The sequence below is a fragment of the Pantherophis guttatus genome, chromosome 6 (assembly GCF_059756535.1).
Source record: "Pantherophis guttatus breed Tessera chromosome 6, ASM5975653v1, whole genome shotgun sequence".
NCBI lineage: Eukaryota > Metazoa > Chordata > Lepidosauria > Squamata > Colubridae > Pantherophis > Pantherophis guttatus.
This window is the reverse complement of record NC_142068.1, coordinates 78,823,557-78,847,725: the sequence shown is the minus strand read 5'-3', so window position 1 is coordinate 78,847,725 and position 24,169 is coordinate 78,823,557. Positions and strand designations below refer to the sequence as shown.

At 38.0% G+C, this 24,169-nt stretch overlaps 1 protein-coding gene across 1 annotated transcript in view; it reads right to left on the bottom strand.

Annotated features, from left to right (window-relative positions):
- The window catches only part of CDH23 (cadherin related 23), a 635,835-nt gene that overhangs the window by 495,373 nt on the left and 116,293 nt on the right, over positions 1–24,169 (bottom strand). Inside the window, exons 4-6 of the mRNA XM_087872188.1 lie at positions 21,115–21,257; positions 18,296–18,343; positions 16,140–16,232 (exon numbers count right to left, since the gene is read on the bottom strand). Coding sequence (XP_087728314.1) covers positions 16,140–16,232; positions 18,296–18,343; positions 21,115–21,257 — 284 coding nt within the window. The remainder of the gene's footprint in view (positions 1–16,139; positions 16,233–18,295; positions 18,344–21,114; positions 21,258–24,169) is intronic.

Genomic DNA, 24,169 nt, shown 5'->3' with positions numbered 1-24,169 from the left:
GGGAGGTCAAATCCTTCAGCCATGTCCTCCTTTAATATTATTCCTTGCTCGATGGTCCCTTTCCTCCATCTTTTAATTTTGTTCTTAATTTTCGATTTGTGTATCCTCAAGAAGGTTTTTCTTACCATAAAGCTATTCCTAGATCTGAGTTGGCGGGCTTGGGGTTCATGTACATTCAGAGGATGTTGAGGATCACTCTCTTGCTTAGTTCTCTTTCCAGCAAGAGGAAATATTTTCTCAATTGGTGTAGGTTTGAGACATCCTCTCACCTCATTGGCGGCAATTGTTCTGACCCAGCCTTAGCAGAAGCAAGAAACAGACTCCTTGTCACGAAAAACCCCTCTTTATTTACCTCTTGTGAATTAATGGCATTCACCAACCGAAAAGTCCAAGTAAGAGTCCTGCAAGGAGTTAAATGCAGCAACAGACCTTATCAGTTCCTTGTGATTATTGTAAGGCTGTGAGCTCCCAGCTGAAAGGCAGCAAATGAAGTTCTGGCAAGTAGTCTTTGATGCATGAAACGCAATGAGCAAAATCTTCCGAAATATGAACAGTGGTCTCCTTTGACAACTATTCTCCTTTCCTTCTATTTATTTCTCCAACCTGGGAGGTGCCATTCAGCATCCATGTGTGCTTTGCTTCCCGAGTCAACTCCTTGTCCTCCATTGTTCACCTCTCCTAACTGTTCTGCGCATACGTGCACCTGGAGCAGGCCCCAGCTGTTCTTCCTCCTCACTCATATCAGCCTCCAAAGGCAGCTGCCTCTCCGGTGGCTGGGAAATATCAGATGGCCCTGGCTCTGTCTCTGCGTCCAATGCAAAGCATCCATCAGAGCCTTCCCCAGACTCCAGAACTGGCCCAAGTTCCTCCCCAACCTCCTCATCATCCAAATCTGTTGCCAGCTCTGCTGACAGCTGGCAGGCCACAACAGTGATATCAACTTGATGTGCCCTACACTGGAGCAGCACTCTCTGCTGCAGAGACACTTGAGGCCAAAGCTAATGTGTGCAACATAGATGGTTGAGCTCTCCCATGTGCAGCTTATTAATTTCCTGATGATATTGTTCCTCAAATTGACTTTAGCCTTAGTGTTCAGGCAATGCTGCTTGAAAGAGAGCATCCTGTCGAGTGTCACACTGAGATACTTCACTGTTGGACTTTGCTATAGTTGTTTCCCGTGCCACATAATATCCAACTTTTCCTTTCCATGTCAATTTCAAAGATGGAAAGCACACACTTGGGTCTGCTTTCCTGATACATCTACTTCAGCCTGTTTATGCTGATTGGGGTAGGATTTAAATCCTGGTTAGGATTGAAAACCGGGGTCTTTTCCAACGCTATCTTCAGTCTTGTTTCAAACTGAACATGTGCACATGCAAACCTGATTTAGAAGTGGAGGCCTAGTGAGCAGCAATGCAGTTAAACCTAAAAGTAGAAAGATATGCTGTGCAGATTTACACACACACACCCAAACAAAAATTACAAGAGAATAAAATTCTAAAATTGTATGGTTTAAGAGCAACATATCTGACCACAGATAAGCGCAAGGCAACGTATATGAAAATGGAAGGTGATGGAATGAAACATTATACTAACCATGGAGTTTGTCTGTGCATGCACACCAGAGATGGGCTTCAAAAATTTTAGCAAGGGGTTCTCTGCCCTGTTGCTGGGTGGGCATGGCAATGGTGGGCATGGCCTAGTCAGCCTCCTGCACCACAGCAGGGGAGCGTTTTTGCACTCCTCAGGCTCCAGAGGGTTTCCTTGAGCCTCTGGGAGGGCGAAAATGGCCTCCCCAGGCTCCAGAGGCCCTCTGGATGCCAGAAATGGCCTTCCCAAACTTCCGGTAGGCCCATTTTTCGCCCTCCGCGAGCCTCTGCACACATCCTGCGAGTGGGATTTGTGGGTTCTCCGAACTGCACAGAATCTTAGCTAGAGGTTCTCCAGAACCCCTGCGAACCTCCAGCAGCCCACCCGACACACACACAAACACTGTAAATTAATTGCACACACACTGTAAATTAATTGCACACACACTGTAAATTAACTGCAACACACACACTGCAAACCAACTGAACTTAACAACACACATTCATTGATATCCAGCAATTCATGATGAATTTTCAGTGTAGTTTAGATTAAAACACTGAAAATGCAAACCTGCCAGGCATTAGGTTGTAAAGTTTAAAGACCATGGTGGAAGATGAAACACAGGATAGAGAAAAGCTGAAAACTATTTCCTTTGCTCATCATTTCCTTGCTTTTTTTTTTTTGCCAGATGCTAAATAAATTAAATAATCCTTGCTTTTTAACATTATATTTGGACAATCACGTATTTTACTTGGTTCCCTCCATTTTAAGGCTTATTACATGACAATGTTCATTTTATTAAATTGATATTATGAGAACTGATTGTCTTTCCCTTTTAAAGTTCGAGGGCTACTACTTATTACTCTGAAGAAAAGAAAATCCTATTTGGTTCTTTTGGTTTATGAAATGCATATTTTTTGGTTGTTCACCATAGGTTCTCTACTCTTTCGAGAGTAGGAGAGACAAGATCTAGTCCAAAACTAACATGTCCAAAAGATCTAGTCCAAAACTAACATACTATTGAGATTCCTCAATATATCAACCTATCTGAAATAGATGTTTGCCCTTACAGTTAAACAATGGACAGAAATAGAAACAGTGCAATTAGTGAGAGGACATATTGAAGCAGATAAAAAGAGTTTATTTTGATCCCAGGCCAGAGTTCAAAATAAAACATGTTAAAAATAAGAATAAAACACAAAACAGGATAAGAAGGTTACACCTGGCAGCAGATTCATCATTGATGCAGCCAGAGTGTTTGTTACTTTATAGGCACAATAACCAAACTTAGCTAAAATTCAAGGAAAGGAAAACGTACTGATCTGATAATAATAACTCAACACCAAAAAAGATCATAATTTTCTGGGTGCTTTACTAGATAAGGTGTTATAAGGTGGGTGCTAAGATTCCTATAAAGCGGTGTTTCTCAACCTTGACAACTTTAAGATATGTCGAAGTCAATTTATGGCTGACTGAAGAATTATGTGAGTTGAACTCCACAATTCTTAAAGTTGCCAAGGCTGGACACTCCTGCTCCTGAGGGTACATTATACCATGTTTCCCCGAAAATAAGACCCTGTCTTATATTTTTTTTGAACCCTGAAATAAGCGCTTGGCCTTATTTTTGGGGAGGTCTTATTTTGGGGCACGTGGAGCAAGATGGGGCTCCTCTTGCCATCTTATCTGATTTTCAGCTCTGTGTTTAAATATTTTTGGGGAGGGCTTATTTTCAGGGGGAAGCTTATTTTAGTGCATGCACTCAAAAGCCCGATTGGGCTTATTATCAGGGGATGTCTTATTTTCGGGGAAACAGGAATGTGAAATGTATTTTCAATAGCCCCATGCCCACAGGGACACAGTCTTAGCTCATAGGGAAGGTTTTTTATATCAGCCCTCCGAAACTGTTGTGGGGAAAAGTGTGGAAGTGTGCTCATGTGAATGATCTTTGGAATTTGGAGACTTATATAATGTAACTACCTTGCTGGTTTAAAAAGCAAACCTTGACTACACAAGTGAAGCAGATAAAGATTCATACAACTGATTATATTTAAATATTCAGCTCAGACTTCCCATAAGCAAAACCTTCCCCCTTAAACACAAATGTCCATGTGGGCTTTGCATTTATTTTAATTCTTAATTGCAAAAGTAGTGTTTAGTAGAGTTAGTAGCATGGTCTAAACATTCTTGCATGCTTATGAAAGAAAAGGTGCACAGCTACAACATTACACTACAGGAGTAATTGTTTTGGCGTTTGTAAGCTTATTAAATTAACATTGTTTAAATAAAGATCTAGTGATACAACCCCGATCCTATAAACAATGGTGTCTTTTATTTTAAAAAAGAAAGGAATATATTTCTAAATTCCTCTTTCAAATGTTCACTTCATTGGGCCCCTTCCTAGATGAACTTCACAGGATAGAGAGTAGGAAAATGGAAAGCTGTTGAGGAAGTGGATCAGGCAGAGAAAACCAGGGTGTAAAAAAATCAAGTAGAAAAGGGTAAACCCTGAAGGTCAGGATGGCAAGTGCACAGGTGCCTGACTAACACACTGGAGCAGCCCTGAGCTGCACAGACACAGGCAAACACGTTGTAGCAAATTGGAAAGCCATAAAAGTCTATTACACAAAATCAAACAGCAGCCAGCATGACAGCCATTAGCCTGAAATGAATACATGGGAACTTAATGAGGTCTGTCGAGGCCAGCTTGGAGTATTAAGTTGCCAATTCCAGTAGGATTTCCCCTTTCTTTACAGAGTTGAAAGCATCAGTACCGCCTTGTTAAGAGTTTGACGAGTTGTGCAGAAAAAAAAATTGTGCATAATTATTTGTAGAACAGGATTATGCAAAGCATGGGAGATGCCCTTTTCCTGCAAGGACAGATACATGCACTTTTTCCTTGCTAGCTCATATTGTAATTAAGTGGAAGGCTATCATGTTGTAGTTTGATGTGAAGCTCAGAATAAAAGAAATGATTTATACCCAGTTACCGAACAAGTATCAGTCCTCCAGGGTAGACCAAACTTGGAAACCAGAAACACAAGTTAATGCAACACTTGTTAAAAGGTTTAGCAAAAAAAATCTTGCAAGTCTAAATGTGCTTTTGCATTTCTTCCCTTTGTATTCATAAGTACTAAGGAATGTCATGTCTGAGGTTACATTTCTGCCTTGGCTCAGATTTTTTATCTGAATGTTGTCTTGGTTGTGGATCTTCCTCTTGTTTCTTAAGGTTATTCTTTTTGTCCATTACATCAAGATTCATGATACCAAGCAAGGATTCATAATCACAACATGATCTGAATGATTTTTTGCAGGTAAGCCTCGCTACATAAATACCTCCACTAAGTTCCTCCACTAAGCCTGAATTATCTCCATTACAGATGTCAACGAAAACTTGACAATTGTTGGTTAACTAATGAATCAATCAATGTAGCTTGAAAACATTTTTATGATAAAGAAAACTTCAATATATAGAACTCAATTTTATGGTTAGCATTGTCTTCTTATATTAGTTTACAAAAGCAAAAATCCTTCTACTAAATAAAGGTGATTTAAAAGTATGAGTCCTGCTGATTAAAAAGTTGCCTAATGTTTAAAGTCCAAATTTAGACAAATGTACTAATTTTTAAGTACATGAACATAATTTTATATTATTAATTTTTGTTGACTAATTTACTGTATACTGTCCTATTTAGATCTACTAAGTGATACCTGCAATAATACTTAAGAATTTGAGCATATTAGAGGGAGGGTTTTGTTTTTAGCATGGTTGATGGACAGCTTTTTCCATGTGACTGGCTCTAATAAAAAAAATATACCATGGGCAAGCCATGGTACACATAGCTGGCAAGGAAGTAAGGTTGTCATAAATTTCATTGACTTACCTTTAATGCTAATCTGGGGTAAATTCAGAACCTGGGAAACTGTAGCCTTAGTTACAGTGAGTTAATTAAAGCAGTGTCTTCTTGAGGAGCATTTCTCACCATCTGAACTGAATTGCCATTTCTGAGATAACCTTTTGTGTTCTCAGCCTTCTCACAATTTCTGCAAGTCATTTTTCTGGTATCAGTTGTGTTCACATGGACAGGTCATATAAATAACCACAACTGGTGGCTACAATGAACCCACACATTTCAAGGGGAAAGTGAAAAACTGAGATAACTCTCAAATTCTTGACTCCAGTTTCAGATGTCATATGCCCCTGAACATCAAAGACACATAAAGCTACTTTAGGCTTCCTGTAGGACAACCACTGATGGTGAACTAATTGAGCCTTTGAACTGATCTAGCAGGATTCATCTTATGACTAAGAAGCAAATAAGCATACCACAAAAAGAAAATATCAATTTAATATTTATTCTGTTTTAATTGTCAATATTTTCATACTTTTTTAGATTCTTCTACCTCCAAGTTGGAAGAATACAATTTTACCCCTTTGTGGCCAACGTACTTGAGAGCTCATTGTTAAGATCTCTCTAGCACATTGTTCTTTCTCCCCTGTTCTCCACTCACTTTTATTAGGCAGCGAATCCTTCATCTTTATTCCAGAAATCTTAATATGGATCATAAAGTACCACTGTGTTTGGGTTCCCTTAGATTGTTTAGATGCAGAACTGGCCAATTGTTTGTTGCAGCACTCACAATCAGACACATTCAGCAGGATTCAAATTATATAAGAAACTTCTTTATATACAATACCATACAGAAGAATTCAGCAATACAATATCAGGAACAGAGAAGCAATATTCATAGAAGCAAGTCATTACAGAGTACAGAGATACAGAGGCAAATATATTGTACAGAAGCAGCCATTACAGAGGCCAAACCAATTCTTATATACAGTTCAGCAAGTCTAAGCCACGCCCAGACTCCAAACTGTCTCTTATGGCCCCATACAAATACTGTTTCAGTTTCCAAACAGACCCCATTGGCTGACCTGTTGCCATGTCTATTCCAGCTATGAATATTCATACTCTGACAAATGTCACTTTCTACACCTAGAGTTAGGTGTAGATCTAGGTGTACACTGAGAGTTAGGTGTAGAAAGGAACAATATTATCAAGACTATCACATTATAAAGCTACATTGCCAACATAAAATGGAGTATCTAGTTTATCTGTAAGCCTCAGCATTTGAACTTCAGCATAATCTACTGTCATGTGCATTGGTTGATTTTTCTTGCAGACCAGCTTAGATTGTCTTCCAGCTTTTTACCGTTTCATCTTCTCTGGCTCTATTTGCCTTATACTGCATTTCTTAAAATGCAAATACCATATACTATAGTCTTTCTCCTGTCACTTCAAAGCAAAATCTACAGCAAGCAGCTGGCTAAGTACTGGTCACAAAATCATGCTTCACTGTTTTTCAAACCTCTCCATTCTAAATAATTTACATTCTTTAAACAAGCCCACTTGGTAAAGCAATGTTATGCATATTTTAAATCAGCATTATAGGAGGCAAGTTTATTTCACATTCCACTTATTTACACTCATCTTTTTCCAATGTTCCAGCTGCCAAACTGCAATAAATTTGAATAGCCTTCCCCTACTGCTCTACCCTTTCGCTGGAAGTGCTGCAACTGAGAGGATTATTCATGTCAAAGCAAAAGAACAACAACAGCAACAAAGCTGCTTTCAATGCCTCAAATATTGCTAATTAGTAGTCTGTGCCAAGGCGGGTTTGCTATACAGCTGCCTGTTTTGAACATTTCCCACCTCAGCCTATTATCTATTGCATATCCAGACGGAAGATGGGAACTCAGCATTTTGGGGGAAGAAGCAATTTCCTCACTCCATTCTTCTAGAAGAATAATCCCTGTCCTTTCCACACCATGGTGTACATTTAAATCCAGCCTAAAACATGGGCTTGGTTTTCATTGATTGGAATATCAATGAAATATCAATGGAATATCAATCATTTGAACTTGGAACTCTCTGTGTATTTCCTCTTTGTGTATCTGATGGATCACCCATTCCTTCTAAGCCAATGAAGAAATGCCTTCCTTTTGTGGTCTGCTGGCAGCCTGCAGAGCTGGCAGCAGAGTCGGACAGTGAGGAGTCTGGGGAGGAACATGGGCCAGTCCTGGAGTCTGGGGAAGGCTCAGACGAGGGCTCTGCATCGGCGGCAGAGAAAGGGCCATCTGGGAGGTACGTGATGCCTCTGGAGCCTCCAGAATCGGGCCTCAGCAAGGCAGAGGAACAGGGGGAGCCTGTTCCCAGTGCGCGCATGTGCAGAGCTGCCAGAAGGCAAGAACGGTTAAAACAAAAGGGATGACTCAGGAGTAGGGCTTGGAGATGATTGCCCCCTCCCATAAGACTTAAGAGGAGCAAAGGCACGTGGGCCTTTGCAGGAAGCAACGTTGTTAATTCTGTTCAGTTTAAAGTCTGAAGCTCTGTTTGATTCTGGTCTCAGTGTGGCTTTGCCAATTAGGTCTTTGGCAGCGTGTCAAGGGAGATAAAGTTGGGTGATTATCAGCCTTATCCCGAAGGACTCTTTACAACTATTTGGGACTCATCTGTGAATGAACAGAATTCACAGCTGTTGCAATAAAAGAGGTTTTTTGGGACTACTCGTGTGTTTTACTGACTCAGGAAGCCTAGGTCAGAACACTTCCACTAATTTTGTCTCTGCCTTTCATTAATTGTACAAATTGAACCCCAAGAGAGATGACTAACAAGGCGGACATTACAGCATTCAAGAAGGGATTCCACTAAGCACATCATGCCAAAAACAATTGCCACCCACACCCACCCTAATTTTTTTTATACAGTTCATCGTGGAATCATAGAGTTGTAAATCTGCACTTTGTTAAAGCAAAAACCTCTACTCAGATATTACTAAAATAATCATACAGATTAATATAGACAAGAGGGGTAGATTTGGTGGGCTTTATCGAAAGAAATATCCATGGCAGCATCAGTGTACACATACAGTAGTGGAAGCCTTTTGGGAAAAGCGTATTTTCTAAAACTAGCTAATAACACCACTTTTTTGGGGGGGAGTAGTACCATAAAATTATATATCAATGGGAAGATAATTTAATCAAGAATGTAATACAATAACTTTTATGAAGGATTTGCTATTAGAGTAACAGTTACAGTATAAAGAAGAAAAGTGAAACATGTAGAAAAACCGAGATATACAAAAATTATCACCATGTCAGTTAATAGTTGGGTAACTTTTAGCATGAATTACGGCCTTACAACGTCTTCCCATGGAGTGAACCAAGTCTTTTAGTTCTGCAGCTGGTATAATGTGAAACCAAGATTGAAGGATTGCTTCTATTAACTGGGTTTTATTGCTGGGTCGCTAAAGTTTCTTTAGTCGGCTCCATAGATTTTCAATTGGGTTAAGGTCTGGGCTATTCCCAGGCCATTCCAGCAGTGGCATATTATCTTGAAACTTCAAAAAAAAAAACAAAAGTGGTGTTATTAGCCATCAAATCTCAAAAATACACTTTTCCCAAAAGGTTTCCACAATTTTGGCCACTAGTGTACATACAGGGAGAGAAAACTATACAAAATGTAGAAGAAGAGTAGGTAATATGAGAGAAAAAAAATTAAAGGCAATGAATAGTATACGAAGAAAATTACTCACTTATGTACTCAAATCTTTTCAGTACCCATTCAACATTAACTTTCTCCCTTCTTATTTTACTACGCTCACTTCTTAGGTAACCAGTTTCTAATTACTTTTACATGTCTTCTAACATATCCAAGTTCTGCTTTGATGTAACAAAATAGGCATGTGCATTTTCACTTTCATTGATCTCAACAGACTACAAGTACCCACTATCAATATCTTAAAATTCCTCCATTTGCCCACTTTTAATAAGCCAGGATATATAAATGTTGTCATTTATGCATAACTTTGCTATCTGTGAACAAAAATGTCTGCATTAATAGTTCATCAACATTTGCTACAAATTATTTGTTTTTAGCCAACTCAGCATCCTGTTCATTCAAACTCATATACAGAGTCATATCCAGAAGTGGGATTCACCTGGTTCTGTCCGGTTCAGGAGAACTGGTAGTGGCGACCATGGGAGGCTCCGCCCACTGCCTGGATGTAATGCGCGAGTAAAGAGCATGCACCGAAGGCCGTGCACATGCGCAATAAGAAGATCAATGAATTTAATTTAATTCAGGCAAAATAGAAGTACTTACATTTTATTCCCTGTTTGAGTCACGCTTATGTGGGGATATATTCAAAGTAAATATTAATATTGAAAGTATATTCAAAGTAAACACATAACAACGAGACTAGCTAGTCACCCTTAAAAGGAAGCAGTGATTCCTACTAAGAAGAATCATCACATATACAAAAAAAAAAAAAAAAGAGGAGATTTTTCTGTTCTGCAATGGGCAGATATTAACAGTTGTGTTGAGGTTGTGAAGGTTCTCCTAGAGGATTCTGGAGAGCCACAATTTATTATCACGCCTGATGTTAACTATAAACAAGATGGAAAGAAGACATGAAGTTGCTACTGCTGTTTTTCTCTTTTCAACGTGTTCTTTGTAATTAGATATTCTGGGACATCATCATACTGCCCTTGCCAGACAACACTTAATATGCAAGCTGAGACAATGTGAGCTCTCATTACATTGTGAAGAATGAAAATGTATGTAGCGCTTGCAGTTCTAAGCGTCATCTTCTTACAACACCGAATTCCATCACAAGTTCTAAAAAATGTCTATACAGTATAATTAGCATTTGTATTGCAAGCTATCAGGTAATTAGGATAGCCCACATCAATTCTGAGGAAGATGTGAGAATTCTGAGCTGCAGCTGACCAAAAAAAACCCAACACAGTCCTAGGCTGCCTCAATAGAGGGATACCATGAAGTGTTAGTACCGTTTTATACTGCATTTGGAATGTTGCATCCGTTTTGGGTCATTATAGTACAAAAAAGATGTTGAGACTTTAGAAAATGTGCAGAGGAGAGCAACAAAGACAATTAGGGGGTTGGAAGCTAAAATATATGGTTACATGAACTGAATATGTCTAGGTTAACAAGAAGAAAGACTATGGTATCGTGCTCTGGAAAGAGGTCCTAAAACAGCATCTAGTGTGACTAAAAAGGCCAATTTGAGAGTGGCCATCCCTTCCACACTGAGGGCAGATACATTCTGTCTCCTGCCCAGCCCCCAGATTTCACTGGTTCCGGGACTGCCTCTGTGCCTCAGCCTGCCAAACAAGTGTCTCTTCGAATTGGAGAAGGCCATGCTGCGTCTTTAGCCTCCAAGCTGAACGATCGGAGGTCAAGGTTTCCCAGTTGTTAATGTCCATTCCCAGGGCCTTTAAGTCCCTCTTGCAGATATCCTTATATCGCAGCTGTGGTCTCCCTCTGAGGCGCTTTCCCTGCACTAATTCTCCATACAGGAGATCTTCTGGAATCCGACCATCAGCCATTCTCACGACATGCCCAAGCCAGCGTAGATATCGCTGTTTCAATAGTGTATACATACTAGAAATTCCAGCACATTCCAAGACAGCGCTATTCGGAACTTTGTCATGCCAGGCGATGCCAAGAATACGTCGGAGACAGCGCATAGGAAAGGTGTTCAACTTTCTCTCCTGCCGTATGTAAAGGGTCCACGACTAACTGAAGTACAAGAGTGTGCTCAGGACGTAAGCTCTATAGACCTGGGTCTTTGTATGTTCCGTCAGCTTCTTATTAAGCCATACTCTCTTTGTAAGTCTGGAAAATGTGGTGGCTGCTCGATAGTAGTCTTTTAATATTTGAGGGGCTGTCAGAGAAGAGGGGATCAATCTATTCTCCAAAGCCCCTGAAGGCTGGACAAGATGCAATGGGTGGAAACTGCACAAAGAGAGAAGCAATCTAGAATTAAGGAAAAACTTCCTAGCAGTGAGAACAATTAACCAGTGGAAGAGCTTGCCTTCAGAAATTGTGGGTACTCCATCACTGGAGGCTTTTAAGAAGAGACTGGACAGCCATTTTTCTGGAATGGAATAGGTTCTCCTGCTTCAATGAGGGATTGGACTAGAAGACTACAAGAACCCTTCCATGTCTGTTATTTTGTATTTTGAGTGTGGAAATATATGATTTTAAAAGCAAATACAATAATTAGAAGAGAGGATTTACTGTTTCTGATATAAAGTCAAGCACCAGGGATCACATTTTATCCAAAGAAGGTTGATGAAGGATTCTTACACACACAAAAAGTAGAGCAAAGACTCAAGTTTAATCAAAAAGGGGTGTCAAGTAGTAAATTTATTAATGGAGCATTAATAATTTAATAATTGCTACTTTTAAAAATACTACAGGTAGCTCAATTTCACAGTCTCACTCTCACATACAAGTTCACCTGCTTGCTCACTCATTAGCTTGATTGAATGGCAAAATAATCTATCTATATTAGGCAGGGAGATACAACAATGGAATGCTAAACTATAGAGAACCAAGAAGTCTGAATTCTGAGAAGCAGGAGAAACCGGAAAGTCTCCTTTTCTCTGATTAATGGACCTAGAATTCAGAAAAACAAAGCTATTAAAATGATTTGTTCAAGTTGTCTCAAAGCCATACCAAATATTCTGCGACAACTACAATCAGATCTCCTGCTTATCAGGAATGCTAGCAAGAAGATGGAGCAATTAAGGTTGGAGCCTCATCATTTTCCTTTTATGGACCCCATAACAGGTCTGCAGAAAAAGACAATTCCAATGGTAATAACGGGAAAAGGGGGAAAGTTTAAATGCACCTTGATCTTACTATAGAAATGGTGCTGCAGGTTTTTCTACAGGATCTATAAACCCAAAATACCAACAGCAACATATAAAACTACTGTCGTAGACCTCCAAAGTGACATCTGATTTGGCTTTTAGTCATTAATTTTACATTCCAGTGTTGGTAAACTATACATATAGTCATTTAGATTTAAGATGTGCTAACATTCTAATAATAATTTAAAAATAATTTTGGTTAAATTCACAGGGTGTTATAATAATTTATTGATTTGGTTTATTTCCCACTTCTCTATACAATCAGGTAATTGAGGTGGTTTTAGATTTTTAACTGATTTAAATAGGTTCTTCTTCTGTCTTCCTGGACTCTTTTCTATGTAATAAGAAACTCATATTTCAAAACTTTATATAAATGCAATTTCTATATCAAAAACATAAAAAATAATAGACCAGTTTAAAAAATGGAAATGTAGCAAAGGAGAAATCTGTTAAAACTTTGTTCTATTTTTCTTTTAGATAGCAATTTTCTACATTTTTTCCAGTTTTGTGAAAAAGTAGCCATGAGGAAGTAGACTTCATCTGTCTTGAGAAAGACCAATAAAAATGATCCATGGATAACTATCCATGATAACTATCACCAACATCTCTTGTAGCATTTGTTTACTTTATTGATTAGCCCTTGGGCCATATCAAAGTGCAGAGTTCCAGACACAAATTATTACTAAAATCTGATTTAAATTTTTTTTTTAAATGGAATTGGATAAAATACAATTTAAAATGAAATTGAAATAAGATATGATTTAAAATGAAATTGGAATAAAATACAGTTTAAAATGATAGCTTTGATTAGCCTATAGGCCAGGGATCGGCAACCTTAAACACTCAAGAGCCACAAAGGTCCTAACCGGAAGTCCCCGTTCAATTCTGGAGCTGACCGGAAGTCCGGTTCCCCCATCATAGTCTCCTCCTAGCGCGGCATCCTTTTTCCTCTACCTGTCCTAACCGAAAACCCTATCAATTATGGAGCCGACCAGCAACAGGGAGCCCCAGCAGAGGGATGAAAGAGCCACATGCGGCTCCAGAGCAGCGGGTTGCTGACCCCTGCTATAGGCCATATCAAAGCACAAGGTGCAAACACATATTGCCAATAAAATCTTATACAAACAATTTAAAATAAGTGTAGGGTAAAATAGAGAAGCTACAATATAATTTAATACATAAATATATAAAATAGAATAAAATGACATAAAATCATATTTAGGTGTCACCCTTACAATCTACCCCAATCAGTCCCACGTATGCAGATCTCAACCAAACCATTTTGTTTAAGTACTGTGCTGTGTTAAATGTTATTTTCAGGATCTGGCTGCACATAAAGTAAGTTGTTTTGATATGGGGATCCCAGTGGGTCATTCATTTGGCATATGGAGCAAGGTACCTGTCTCTCGCCCCCTTATACAAGCAACAATCAAACAGGATGTGAGCCAGGTCTTCTACCTCTGCTGCTCCGCAAATGCAGAGACACTCGTTGTAGGGTATAGAATGGAATCTCCCATATCTCCTGTACCAAAACCTTTCCACCAAATGCCATCAGATTGAAAATGAATTAGAAACAAATAAAACCCCAAATTTCACTTAGCAGCTTCCAGTGAACCAACACGATTTTTTATACACAAATTCAAATGCATCAGTCCATTGGAGTATTCCCTTCTGCAAAATGTGTAATATAATTCTTGGGTCAAAATCAACAAAGTATTATAAAATGGCCTCCTTTAACATAAAAAAGACCCATTTCAAGATAAATGATGATCAAAACCTATTTTCCTGCAATGTGTCATGTTAAAATAAATGCACAGAAGAATTTCTATTGCGAAGTAGGATTTTTAGATGAAAGGTAGCTAGCCTTAAAAATCCACGTTAGAGAAAAATGGCACTGAGTGAGCTGTCTATCCCTGTGATGATATAACACAACATAAATATCACCTTGATTCTCATTCCTTCCAAGCCAGGAATTCAAACTGAGACTCTACTCTAAACTTGAGAAACTGTTGGATAATTATTTTCATAGCACAAGGAACCATAGGAATGTAGCTGTTGGACAGGGATTTATGTATTTTGAACAAATTTTTGTAACACTCACCAAAATGATATTTCCAGTATATTTTTTTCACAATGATGGCCATTATAATTGAGCCAACGTGGCACAGTGGTTAGAATGCAGTATTGCAGGCTGATTATGCCAACTGCCAGCAGTTCGATTCTCACCAGCTCAAAGTTGACTCAGCCTTCCATCCTTCCGAGGTCGGTAAAATGAGGGCCCAAATTGTTGGGGGTAATGTGCTATTGTTACAGTTGTTTTTTTTTTTACTCTTGCTTTTTAAGTGTGGGTGCCAATGACTATATAAGTCAAAACCACACTATTGCATTCAATAGGAAATTGTAAGTAGCCTTAAAAAAAAACTTTGAGATATTTTCAGAGTAAGACCCATAATGAACAATAGGATCTACAAAATATATCAAACAAGTGTTCGGTAATTACAGAATGCCCTACTAAGCAGGTATATACAAAAGTATGAAGGCTATTGCTTAACGCATTGTAAGCTGCCCTGAGTCTCCGGAGAAGGGCGGCATATAAATCGAACCAATAAATAAATAAATAAATAAATAAATAAATAAATAAATAAATAAATAAATAAATAAATAAATAAATAAATAAATTTTGACTGAGTGAGAAAAATAGATCACAGACAGTTTGGCAGCATGAAAATACCATATTTTTCAGAGTATAAGACGCACCGGAGCATAAGACACACCTTAGTTTTTAGAGAGGAAAATAAGACAAAAGCTGATTGGTGGGTGAATCACCTCCTAGAATACCCCCAATCAGCTGTTCCCAGTGGTGAATTTTAGCAACAGGTTCCTTGGTTGTGAGCTCTGTGCCTTGCTTTTTTTTTTCTGCTTCTGAAACTTCTAAAAGACCGTTTCTGAAAAAGCCTTTTTTCTGCCTCTGAAACCCTCCAAAACAGAGCTTCAGGGGAAAAAATGCCTTTTTTCTGAAGCTCTGTTTGGAGGCTTTTCTTCTGAAGCTTCTTTCAGAGGCTTTTATTCTGAAGGACTCTGTTCAATCTCCTTTCTTTGGTATTGGTATGTAGATTAACCTCTTCTGATTTGTTGGTTATTCTGTCATTCTCCAGATTTGTTAGCATAGTTTGGTTAGAACCTTTACTGATTCTTCTTTTGTTGCTTGCCATATTATTTTAGATAAAAGCCTTTCTGAGGCTTTTTTTCTGAAGCTTCTTTTAGAGGCTTCTTTCAGTCTCTGAAACCTCTGTTTGGGAGGCCAGGCGGAGCTACATTCAGAGTATAAGATGCACCCAGATTTTCAGCCTCTTTTTAGGAGGAAAAGGTGCATCTTGTACTCTGAAAAATACGGTAAACAGGAAGGTTCCTGTTTATGTGATAATATTTTGTGGTAAGACTACTTTTTTTTTTAATTTGATTTATATGCAGCCCTTCTCCGGAGACTCAGGGCGGCTTACAATGCGCTAAGCAATACTTAGTATATTTTATATATACTTTTATATATACTATATTAAGTATAGTATAAAATTTATATATTTTATACTATACTTAGTATAAAACTGATCCAGATTTTTATAGGAATACGACTCTACCACTTGCTCCACTTAAGACCATGGATAGGGACAGAACATACAGTTCCCTGATCATATATGAGAAACATTATCCTTCAGTTAGCTAAAGAAGGTTCCAATTATTAAAAAAATCATTCCTTGAGGAAAAGAAAAGATGGGCATTCTTCCAAGCAAAACGGTAAATGAATTCATACCTCAGGGATGCGGACGCTGTATGGTTGATTGTGAAATCTTGGTGTGTTGTCATTGACATCTCCAACTTGAATATTCACGGACCCCTTTATCACCTACAATCAAAATTATTTGGAACAAACTTACTATAATTGCAACAATTTCTTCAATTGCAGGGGTAACAATATTGGAAAAAGTTGAAAAAGTTAATAAGCATTACTACTGTAGGAAAATTATCTCTGTGTGAAAAGGAAAATCAGATTCTAGGAAGTGTAACCTTATTTTGAACTCCTTTCAGTTATGAATGAGAGCCTTAATTAACTGCTCAAAGAATTTTTGAGTTGTGAATGCTGGATCCACAATTTCAGGTTTGGGGACTGCAATGGTGATAGTTGTTCCATATTAACCAACTTAATGTACTTTCTAGCAAAAACTAGTATGCGTCATTCCTATATATCATTCATTATTTCTTCAATATGATGAGTTGAGTTAACCCTCTTTGAACGCATCAGAAGTTCAATTTTTAAAATGTAACTTAATTGAAATAAATCATGGAATCCATATATCTAGTGTGGTATTTTTTTTTATTAAAGGGTGGGGTATATCTTCCTCCAAGTTGATATCATCTGATATTAAAGATCCTCTCTTTATAGCAGAGAGACTGTATACAACCATAATTATTTTATTCACAACTGAAGCATGTACGCTGCAAGAGAACTTCATATTTGTGTTTTCAACATTTATGCACACTGATTTTTGGTCTACTCTTTTATTGACTATGAAGGCTACTCCATTTCTTCTGAGGGATTCTTGCCCGCAGTCAACCTGATGGTCATCTGCGGAGGTGGTATTCAGCTGGTAGCAAAATTTTTTGAAACCCACCACTGGTCATCTGAATTAAATTCACCCATTCATGTCTTTTGGTATGTAGTAAATATGATACATTTACTTTATATATTATTATATTAGAATAACTGCCACACTGTCTACTGCAGCATATTTTTTCAGGGTAGCTAGAAAAAGCAGAAAGCATGTTTCATTTTTAGAATGGATTGTTTTGAAGTTATTCTTACATATTTGTGGTGACCTGTCAGGGTGGATTTGATTTAAATCGAGTTGATTTAAATCACGATTTAAATCATGATTTAAATCACTAGTAAAAAGGCTTGATTTAAATCAACTCGATTTAAATCATAATTTTTAAAGAGCAACTGTCATCTCTGCTACTCCTTTGACCCACTGTTGACTCACCGATAGTCCCAGTGTTGCAGAATATACAGCCTCATGCTACATAACTAAGCTCCATTTCATGCTGAATAAACTAAATTATTTATGTATCTTAAATAGAAAACTATCTTACGATAGATTTTTACCCCAAAAGTTTTTTATTAAAATAAATTTGATAAAAATCAAAAAAATCCGATTTAAATAAAAAAAATCTGATTTTTTTGATTTTTTTAAAAAAATCATTGATTTTTATCCACCCTGTGACCTGTGGACCTATATGGACTTATTTATACAAAAGACCAGGCAAAAATAACAGACTCCAAAAACGCTGCTTTAAAGTCCGAACTTTCTCCATAACTGAACATTTTTCTAATTTAAAAAAAATTACATTTCCCTGTTGCCCTGGCGGAAAAATGGCTATTTAAAATATGGATATCCCCAAGGTAGATCTATATTCCATATATATAAGGGATGTTGTTCAAAGCATTTCCAGACTTATTCACAAGGGGCTTTGAAGCTGTCCATATCTGTAAATCACACCAGCTTTACACTTAACGGACCTAAGCATCAATATTTCTTGAGTACAGTGTGAGCATCTATATAACACAACAAGTTGTCCCATGGTCTGCCATGCTTCTGCTTTACATATAGGAGAGAAAACAGAGGCCAGAACTGCCTTTGTTCCCTGAAGTTTAAACTTCTTAATGTGAATGGAGAGGGAAACAGATGGTGGGGCTTCCACACCATTTCATCAACTGCTGTACAGGAAGAGTGAACGCCTGAGATATCCACCTGCTCCTCTTACAACAATCACACTGCTGTATCCCTAGGAGGATTCCTTCAGAAAAAGGGTGGGATCGTGACAGATTTCCACTCCTCCCCATAGAGTGACCTCTCTATATCAGCTCTATCCTAGTCTCCATTTAAATCATGGAACAAACGTTACACTTACCCCTTGGCTGTCACTGACAGAAAATTCAACTGTGAATTCTGACTTCGTCTGAAATGAAAAGAAAAATGATATAATTAGAGATGCCACAGTGGTAATCTGTTGATAGAAGGCTTTGGATTTGAGCCGAATATAATTACATGCTTTTGTGGCCGGGGAAGAAGATGAAGCAGTGTCTCGGCAATAACTGAAAATCTCACTGCAAGATTGCAATAGTAGGATAATTTTACCTAGATATCAAAGGGATTGGAATAAATTAATTAATGTAGGGAAGTGCTGAAGGTACCTACTTTTTCACTAAAGGTTAGATGAGTAAGGCGTGAAAAGCAGGATCGGTATGAACAACAGTTATTTAGCTTTTAAAAAATAACATTAAGTTCTTTTTCATCATGTTGTAGCTAGATCTAAGGAGCTCTTTTACACAATGCAAAAGAATTTGAATATTATTGGGTAACATAATTGTAAAAAATCAAAGTGCCCATTTACAGCATGTTACGCTGAAATGATAAAAGGAATCTAATCTTCTAACATCTCTGCAGTTTGACCTTTTTTCAAATGGTTGAATTCAAGCACAACAATAAAATTGTTATAAGAAGAATGAGTCAGTCATCCCCAGATGTAGATCTTCTATCTTTTTCTTCCCCCACTTCTGGGTCCATTGCTTGGAGCTTATTATCATGGCTCAATTCAGATACAATGCCTTTCCCCCTTGACCTAAACCACTGTTTACTATAGCTAGCTTCTTTTTTTTTTCAATAGGTCAGTGTAATCTGGTTCACATATCACTCTAAACCAAATCAAATTAACTTATTATAACTTTGTGTGATGTGTGAAGCGAGACAGATTTGTTGGTTACTAGCCAACTAATAGCTGAAATGAAAATAATGTATTACTTTAAAGTCTGGAATTATCGGGTTAGTGGTAAACTGCTAGATACTGAACCCACAAGTTTCAGTCCCATGGAGATATATGACAGCAAGGTAGGGAAGTAATTTATTTATTTATTTGTTTGTTTAAATTTCTATACCACCCTTCTCCAATATAGGACTCAGGGCGGTGAACAGCCAAAGTAAAAACAAGACATACAAAATCTAAAAACTGTTTAAAATAATTAAATATTTTGGCCGTAATTAAAACAATTCCAATTTAAAATCAGTTTAAAATTTAACTCAAGCCAGCCCAGCTAGTTGAAATAAATGGGTTTTCAGGGCCCAACGAAAAATCCGGAGGTCTGTTATTGTATGTATCTCTGGGGGGAGGTTGTTCCAGAGGGTGGGCGCCGCCACAGAGAAGGCTCTCCCCCTGGGGGTCGCCAGCCAACATTGTCTGGCGGACGGCACCCTGAGGAGGCCCACTCTGTGTGAGCGTACTGGCCGGTGGGAGGCTATTGGTGGCAGAAATGTGCATTATGGTATGATGAAACCGACTCTCCACCAATGATATGGAAGGACACTATGATGTCACTACTCATGTTTTGTCACGTGGTGTCACTGGAGTTAGGTATGGACATCTATGTTCCCTTTTTCCTTTGACTGTTTATTCTGGAGGAAAATCCAAGAACATTTTACTACAATACAAGCTTTCCTCCCATGAACACTAATGAAAACTGAAGAAGCTCTCATATGGGATTTAGTCAACACATGGAATCAGTTTGTGAAAGTCAAATGCCAAGCTTAAAGAAGACATTGTCCATTTGTTGAAAATGGACGTAAGATTTCTCTCATTCTTTCTCTCTCCCCCCTGTCTAGCTGAAAGGATCTTGTTTCACCTGCTATAACTGCAAACAAACAAAATAATATCTAAGGAGATAATATTGTGGAACATGAAAATGATAGACGAGAATAGAAATGGAGTCAACCTAGATTCCAAATAATGTTTATCTTACAAGATCCATTCTTTGTTTCCATTCTCTAAGCTTAAAAGCCCAGAGTTTGGATCCAGAATCTAGACCCAGAATCTAAATCAATTGGAAAAACAATCTGATCTGGTATAAGGAACTCCCTGAACAGAACAGAACACAACACAAATAAAAAGAGATACTGGTAGTCCTTGACTTATGACTGTTTCTTTAATAATGTTCAAAATTACAATGATCTTGGAAAAAGCTATTTATAATATTTACTGGCATTTATGACTGTTGCACCATCCCCATGGTCACATGATCACAATTTATGTGCAACTAGTTGTAGCATCCTGCAATCCCGGGATCATGATTTACAATCTTTTTTGCCAGTTTCTGTCAAAAATGTCCATTGGGGAAGCTGAAGTTGTTTAATGATCATGCGATCCACTTGAAATCAGGTCTTGTCGTGTGGGGATTTGACTTACAACCACACTGACTTACACCTGAAATTTTGTTCTCAATTGTCATAAATCAAGGACTGGGTGTAGATTTTTTAATATACATAGTTTAGTATTTCATTCAAAATATTTGATCTCTCCTTTCCCCCTCTTCTCCTTTCTTTATTTGTAGGTTACAAATATATTTGATGCTGTTATTAACATATAATGCCTATAATTAAAATTGTAATGATTTTAAAATTCAAGAGAGAGAGAGAGAGAGAGAGAGAGAGAGAGGGCAAAAGGAGAATTTTCTTCTGGAAAACTTGAAGTGGTTTGATTTTTGCTTTCCAGCAAAACATTTTTTCTACTTCTCAACTCAGTCTGTAATGTTGGGGTTTCCCTGATGGTCCCCCATCCAAATACTAATTCTATTTAGCTTTTCAAAGTCATTGAAGGTCATCTGGGTGCTGAATGCAGTGTGAAAGAAGGGCTCAAGTCCTGATACATATTACAATTTAATGCAAATCATTCTGTGTTACCTCTCTGTCTAATGGTTGTCTGAGCCAAATGACACCCGTCATGCTTTCCACTGCAAAGAATCTGCTGGCTTCCTCCCCTACTACTCCAAATACAAGGGGGTCATTGTCTAGGTCACGGGCAAGCAGCTGTGTTACTGATGAACCTATAAAAGGTATCAAAGGAAGAAAAATCATGAATTAGTTAGCAGCGTCATGAAAAGAACTGTGTTCAAACACTAGCATTTCTGTACTCAATAAAAATGAGTCACACGCATTGTAGTAGTTAGCAAAAATTTTCTGAAGTAGACTGTGAGAATTTTAAAAAGTTAGTTGGCCGAAACAAGCATCTGTTCTTATCAGGAATTCAACTTTGACAGCTGCAAAATAGACATATAAAAGAAAATGACATATACACTGTGGAGTTTATATACATTATCCAGCTTCTAGGTAACTTCAAAATTTGCATATTATGGGTTTGGGAAGGCAGTTGCCTGCAATACAAGTAAAAGAAGCACAGCATATTTGTACATACAGATTTAAGGAGACTAAACTTAGGACCAACATGAACATCTGTTCTGTGTGAAGTTTTTTCCCACTCTTCTCCTGAAAATCTTACAGCAGGTGTCCACCATAAGTAGAATATTACGTAAACAACCAAAAGGCTCACAGGGAACATGGCCTCAGAACAAGTGATAGATGTCATGATATTATTTCATTTTATTTCAAGGGGATTGCATGAAGTAATGGCATATACAGGAAGTACTTAGTGAGATATATTAAAAATCCCCCTGTCAGCATCCCAGCACTGACATATAATAAAGAGAGGAGAAGCCTGAACTTTTGCCTACTAAATCCCTTTGAAGATTCTGTCTCCTTGGAGATGGGAGGGGGGGAGACATTCCTGTGATCTGATGAAGAAGGGATCAGGAAAGTGACTTGGAAGATAGCCAATGAGAAGCAGAGAATTGGGGATCAGAAAGGGAGGGATTGGGGGGCAAAGGTCAGTACTGACCGTGAAAGAGTCAGGATCAGATTGCTGTGCTTGAATAGAGAGAAAATTTCCTTAAAGATTGGCAGTTTGGAAATTCATTTATTTTGAGATAGCATCGAAACCTGACACCCCCTCTTCGCTGAGAAAGATTTATTTAAAATTAAGAAACAGCATTCTGTTTCCAAGTCAATATTTTATAAAAATATTGGGACGGAAGACTATAAGGGGTTTATTTCCCTTGAAAAGATTGTATATGTGTCTGCAGGACAGTAGAAGTCCACCACCCCAAGGTACTGACATGTGTCCCTTGAAGTCCACCATCCCAAGGTACTGACATGTTCCCCCAGTAATGGTTTCCATTACTGTTCCTCAAGAATAGACCTTCAAATCATCTCCTATTATGAGCCACAGTGGCGCGGTGGTTAGAATGCAGTACTACAGGCTACTTCTGCTGACTGCCGGCTGACTGCAATTTGGCAGTTTGAATCTCACCAGGCTCAAGGTTCACTCAACCTTCCATCCTTCCCAGGTGGGTAAAATAAGGACCCAGATTGTTGGGGGCAATAGGTAAACTGCTTAGAGAGGGCTGTAAAAGCACTGTGAAGCGGTATATAAGTCTAAATGCTATTGCTATTGCTATTCAAATGGATTTAAAGATTTTCTTGATTGGTTTGTGTTTTGATAGGCCATGCTGTCCCTTTTAAGCTACATTGTCCAAGCATTCCACAGAATAAGCAGTTATCACCCCTCACTAAAGAGAGGTAGGTATAAGGAGTTCTCCTTCTCCTTTTGCCTATATATTTGAGACCCAGTGTGTCTTTCAAGGTGAGAAATATCAAAATTCAGCTATTCCCAGTCCAAAAGGCAACTATCTGAAATTTAAAATCAGTATGTCTCAAAGGTGCTTTTTTCAAAACACAACTGGACTAAGTTTTTTTCCTTGAGGAAGAAGAAGAAGTTTTGCTTCTCATCCAAGAAGCTTCATCAGTTCTTGAATAAGAAGTGAAACATCTCCCTCAAGGAAAACACATAGTCCAGTTGCCTTTTGAAAAAAGCACCCTTGAGACAACCATGACCTGGATGACTGAGAATCTCCACGGACATCTAAAATCAATAGTTGCAAATAGAAATCGATAAAACGATTGAAAATAAGTAGGTATCTTTCCCTGCTGACCTTAACTGACCTTTCTAATTGATATCCATTTTGCTCATTATTCTATTGTAAATTCTACTATTAATCAGTTTTCCATGCATTCTTATTCTGCATGTTCCTCTCAGTTCAAGAGCATCCAACCAGGTGAGTGGGTGGAAAATTTAAATCAAAGTCAAAATGGTGACTATGTCCCTCTTCAGGTGGACCATTCATATGATGCTTCATTCAAAAGTGGCCAACATTTTGCCCCCGCCCCCATCCTTGTTTCATTTTGCCCACATTGGACAATCGGTATATGAGAATCGGTTTGGTCTTGTGGTTAAAACACTAAGCTAGAAATCAGGAGGCTGTGAGTTCTAGTCCCGTTTTAGGCGTGAAAGTTAGCCAGGTGATATTGGGCTGGTCACACTCTCTCAGCCCAATGCACCTCACAGGATTCTTGTTGAGGAGAAAATAGGAGGCTACCTGGAGTTATTTATAATTTATAATAAAGGTGGGATATAAATAAATAAATATATTTAATATAATTAGCTACGTATTAATACAGCTACATTGTCACAAGTAACATTATTTAATAGTATAATGTAATAAAATATATTAAAAGAGATTTTGGACATTTCCGTAAATTATATTTATTCCATCATTTTATTCCAGTAAGTTTCAATAATAGGCTGAAATGGGTATTGAACAGGTGTCTTTTCTTAATATATTTACTTCTCTTCTGTTTTTAATCCAAGAAAAGATATGTTGAAAATAAAATCCTGCTAGCAAACATTAGTACTCAAATTATTTTGCATCCCAGCTACAGATTTCTGTTTTATCTGTAATCATTACTTTCTCTGTACTTGGTGCCAAGTCCTTCCTTTTCCTTTTCCATTTGGCATTACTAAACACAGCAAGCTTTAGAGTTTAGAACATAATTTGATCACATG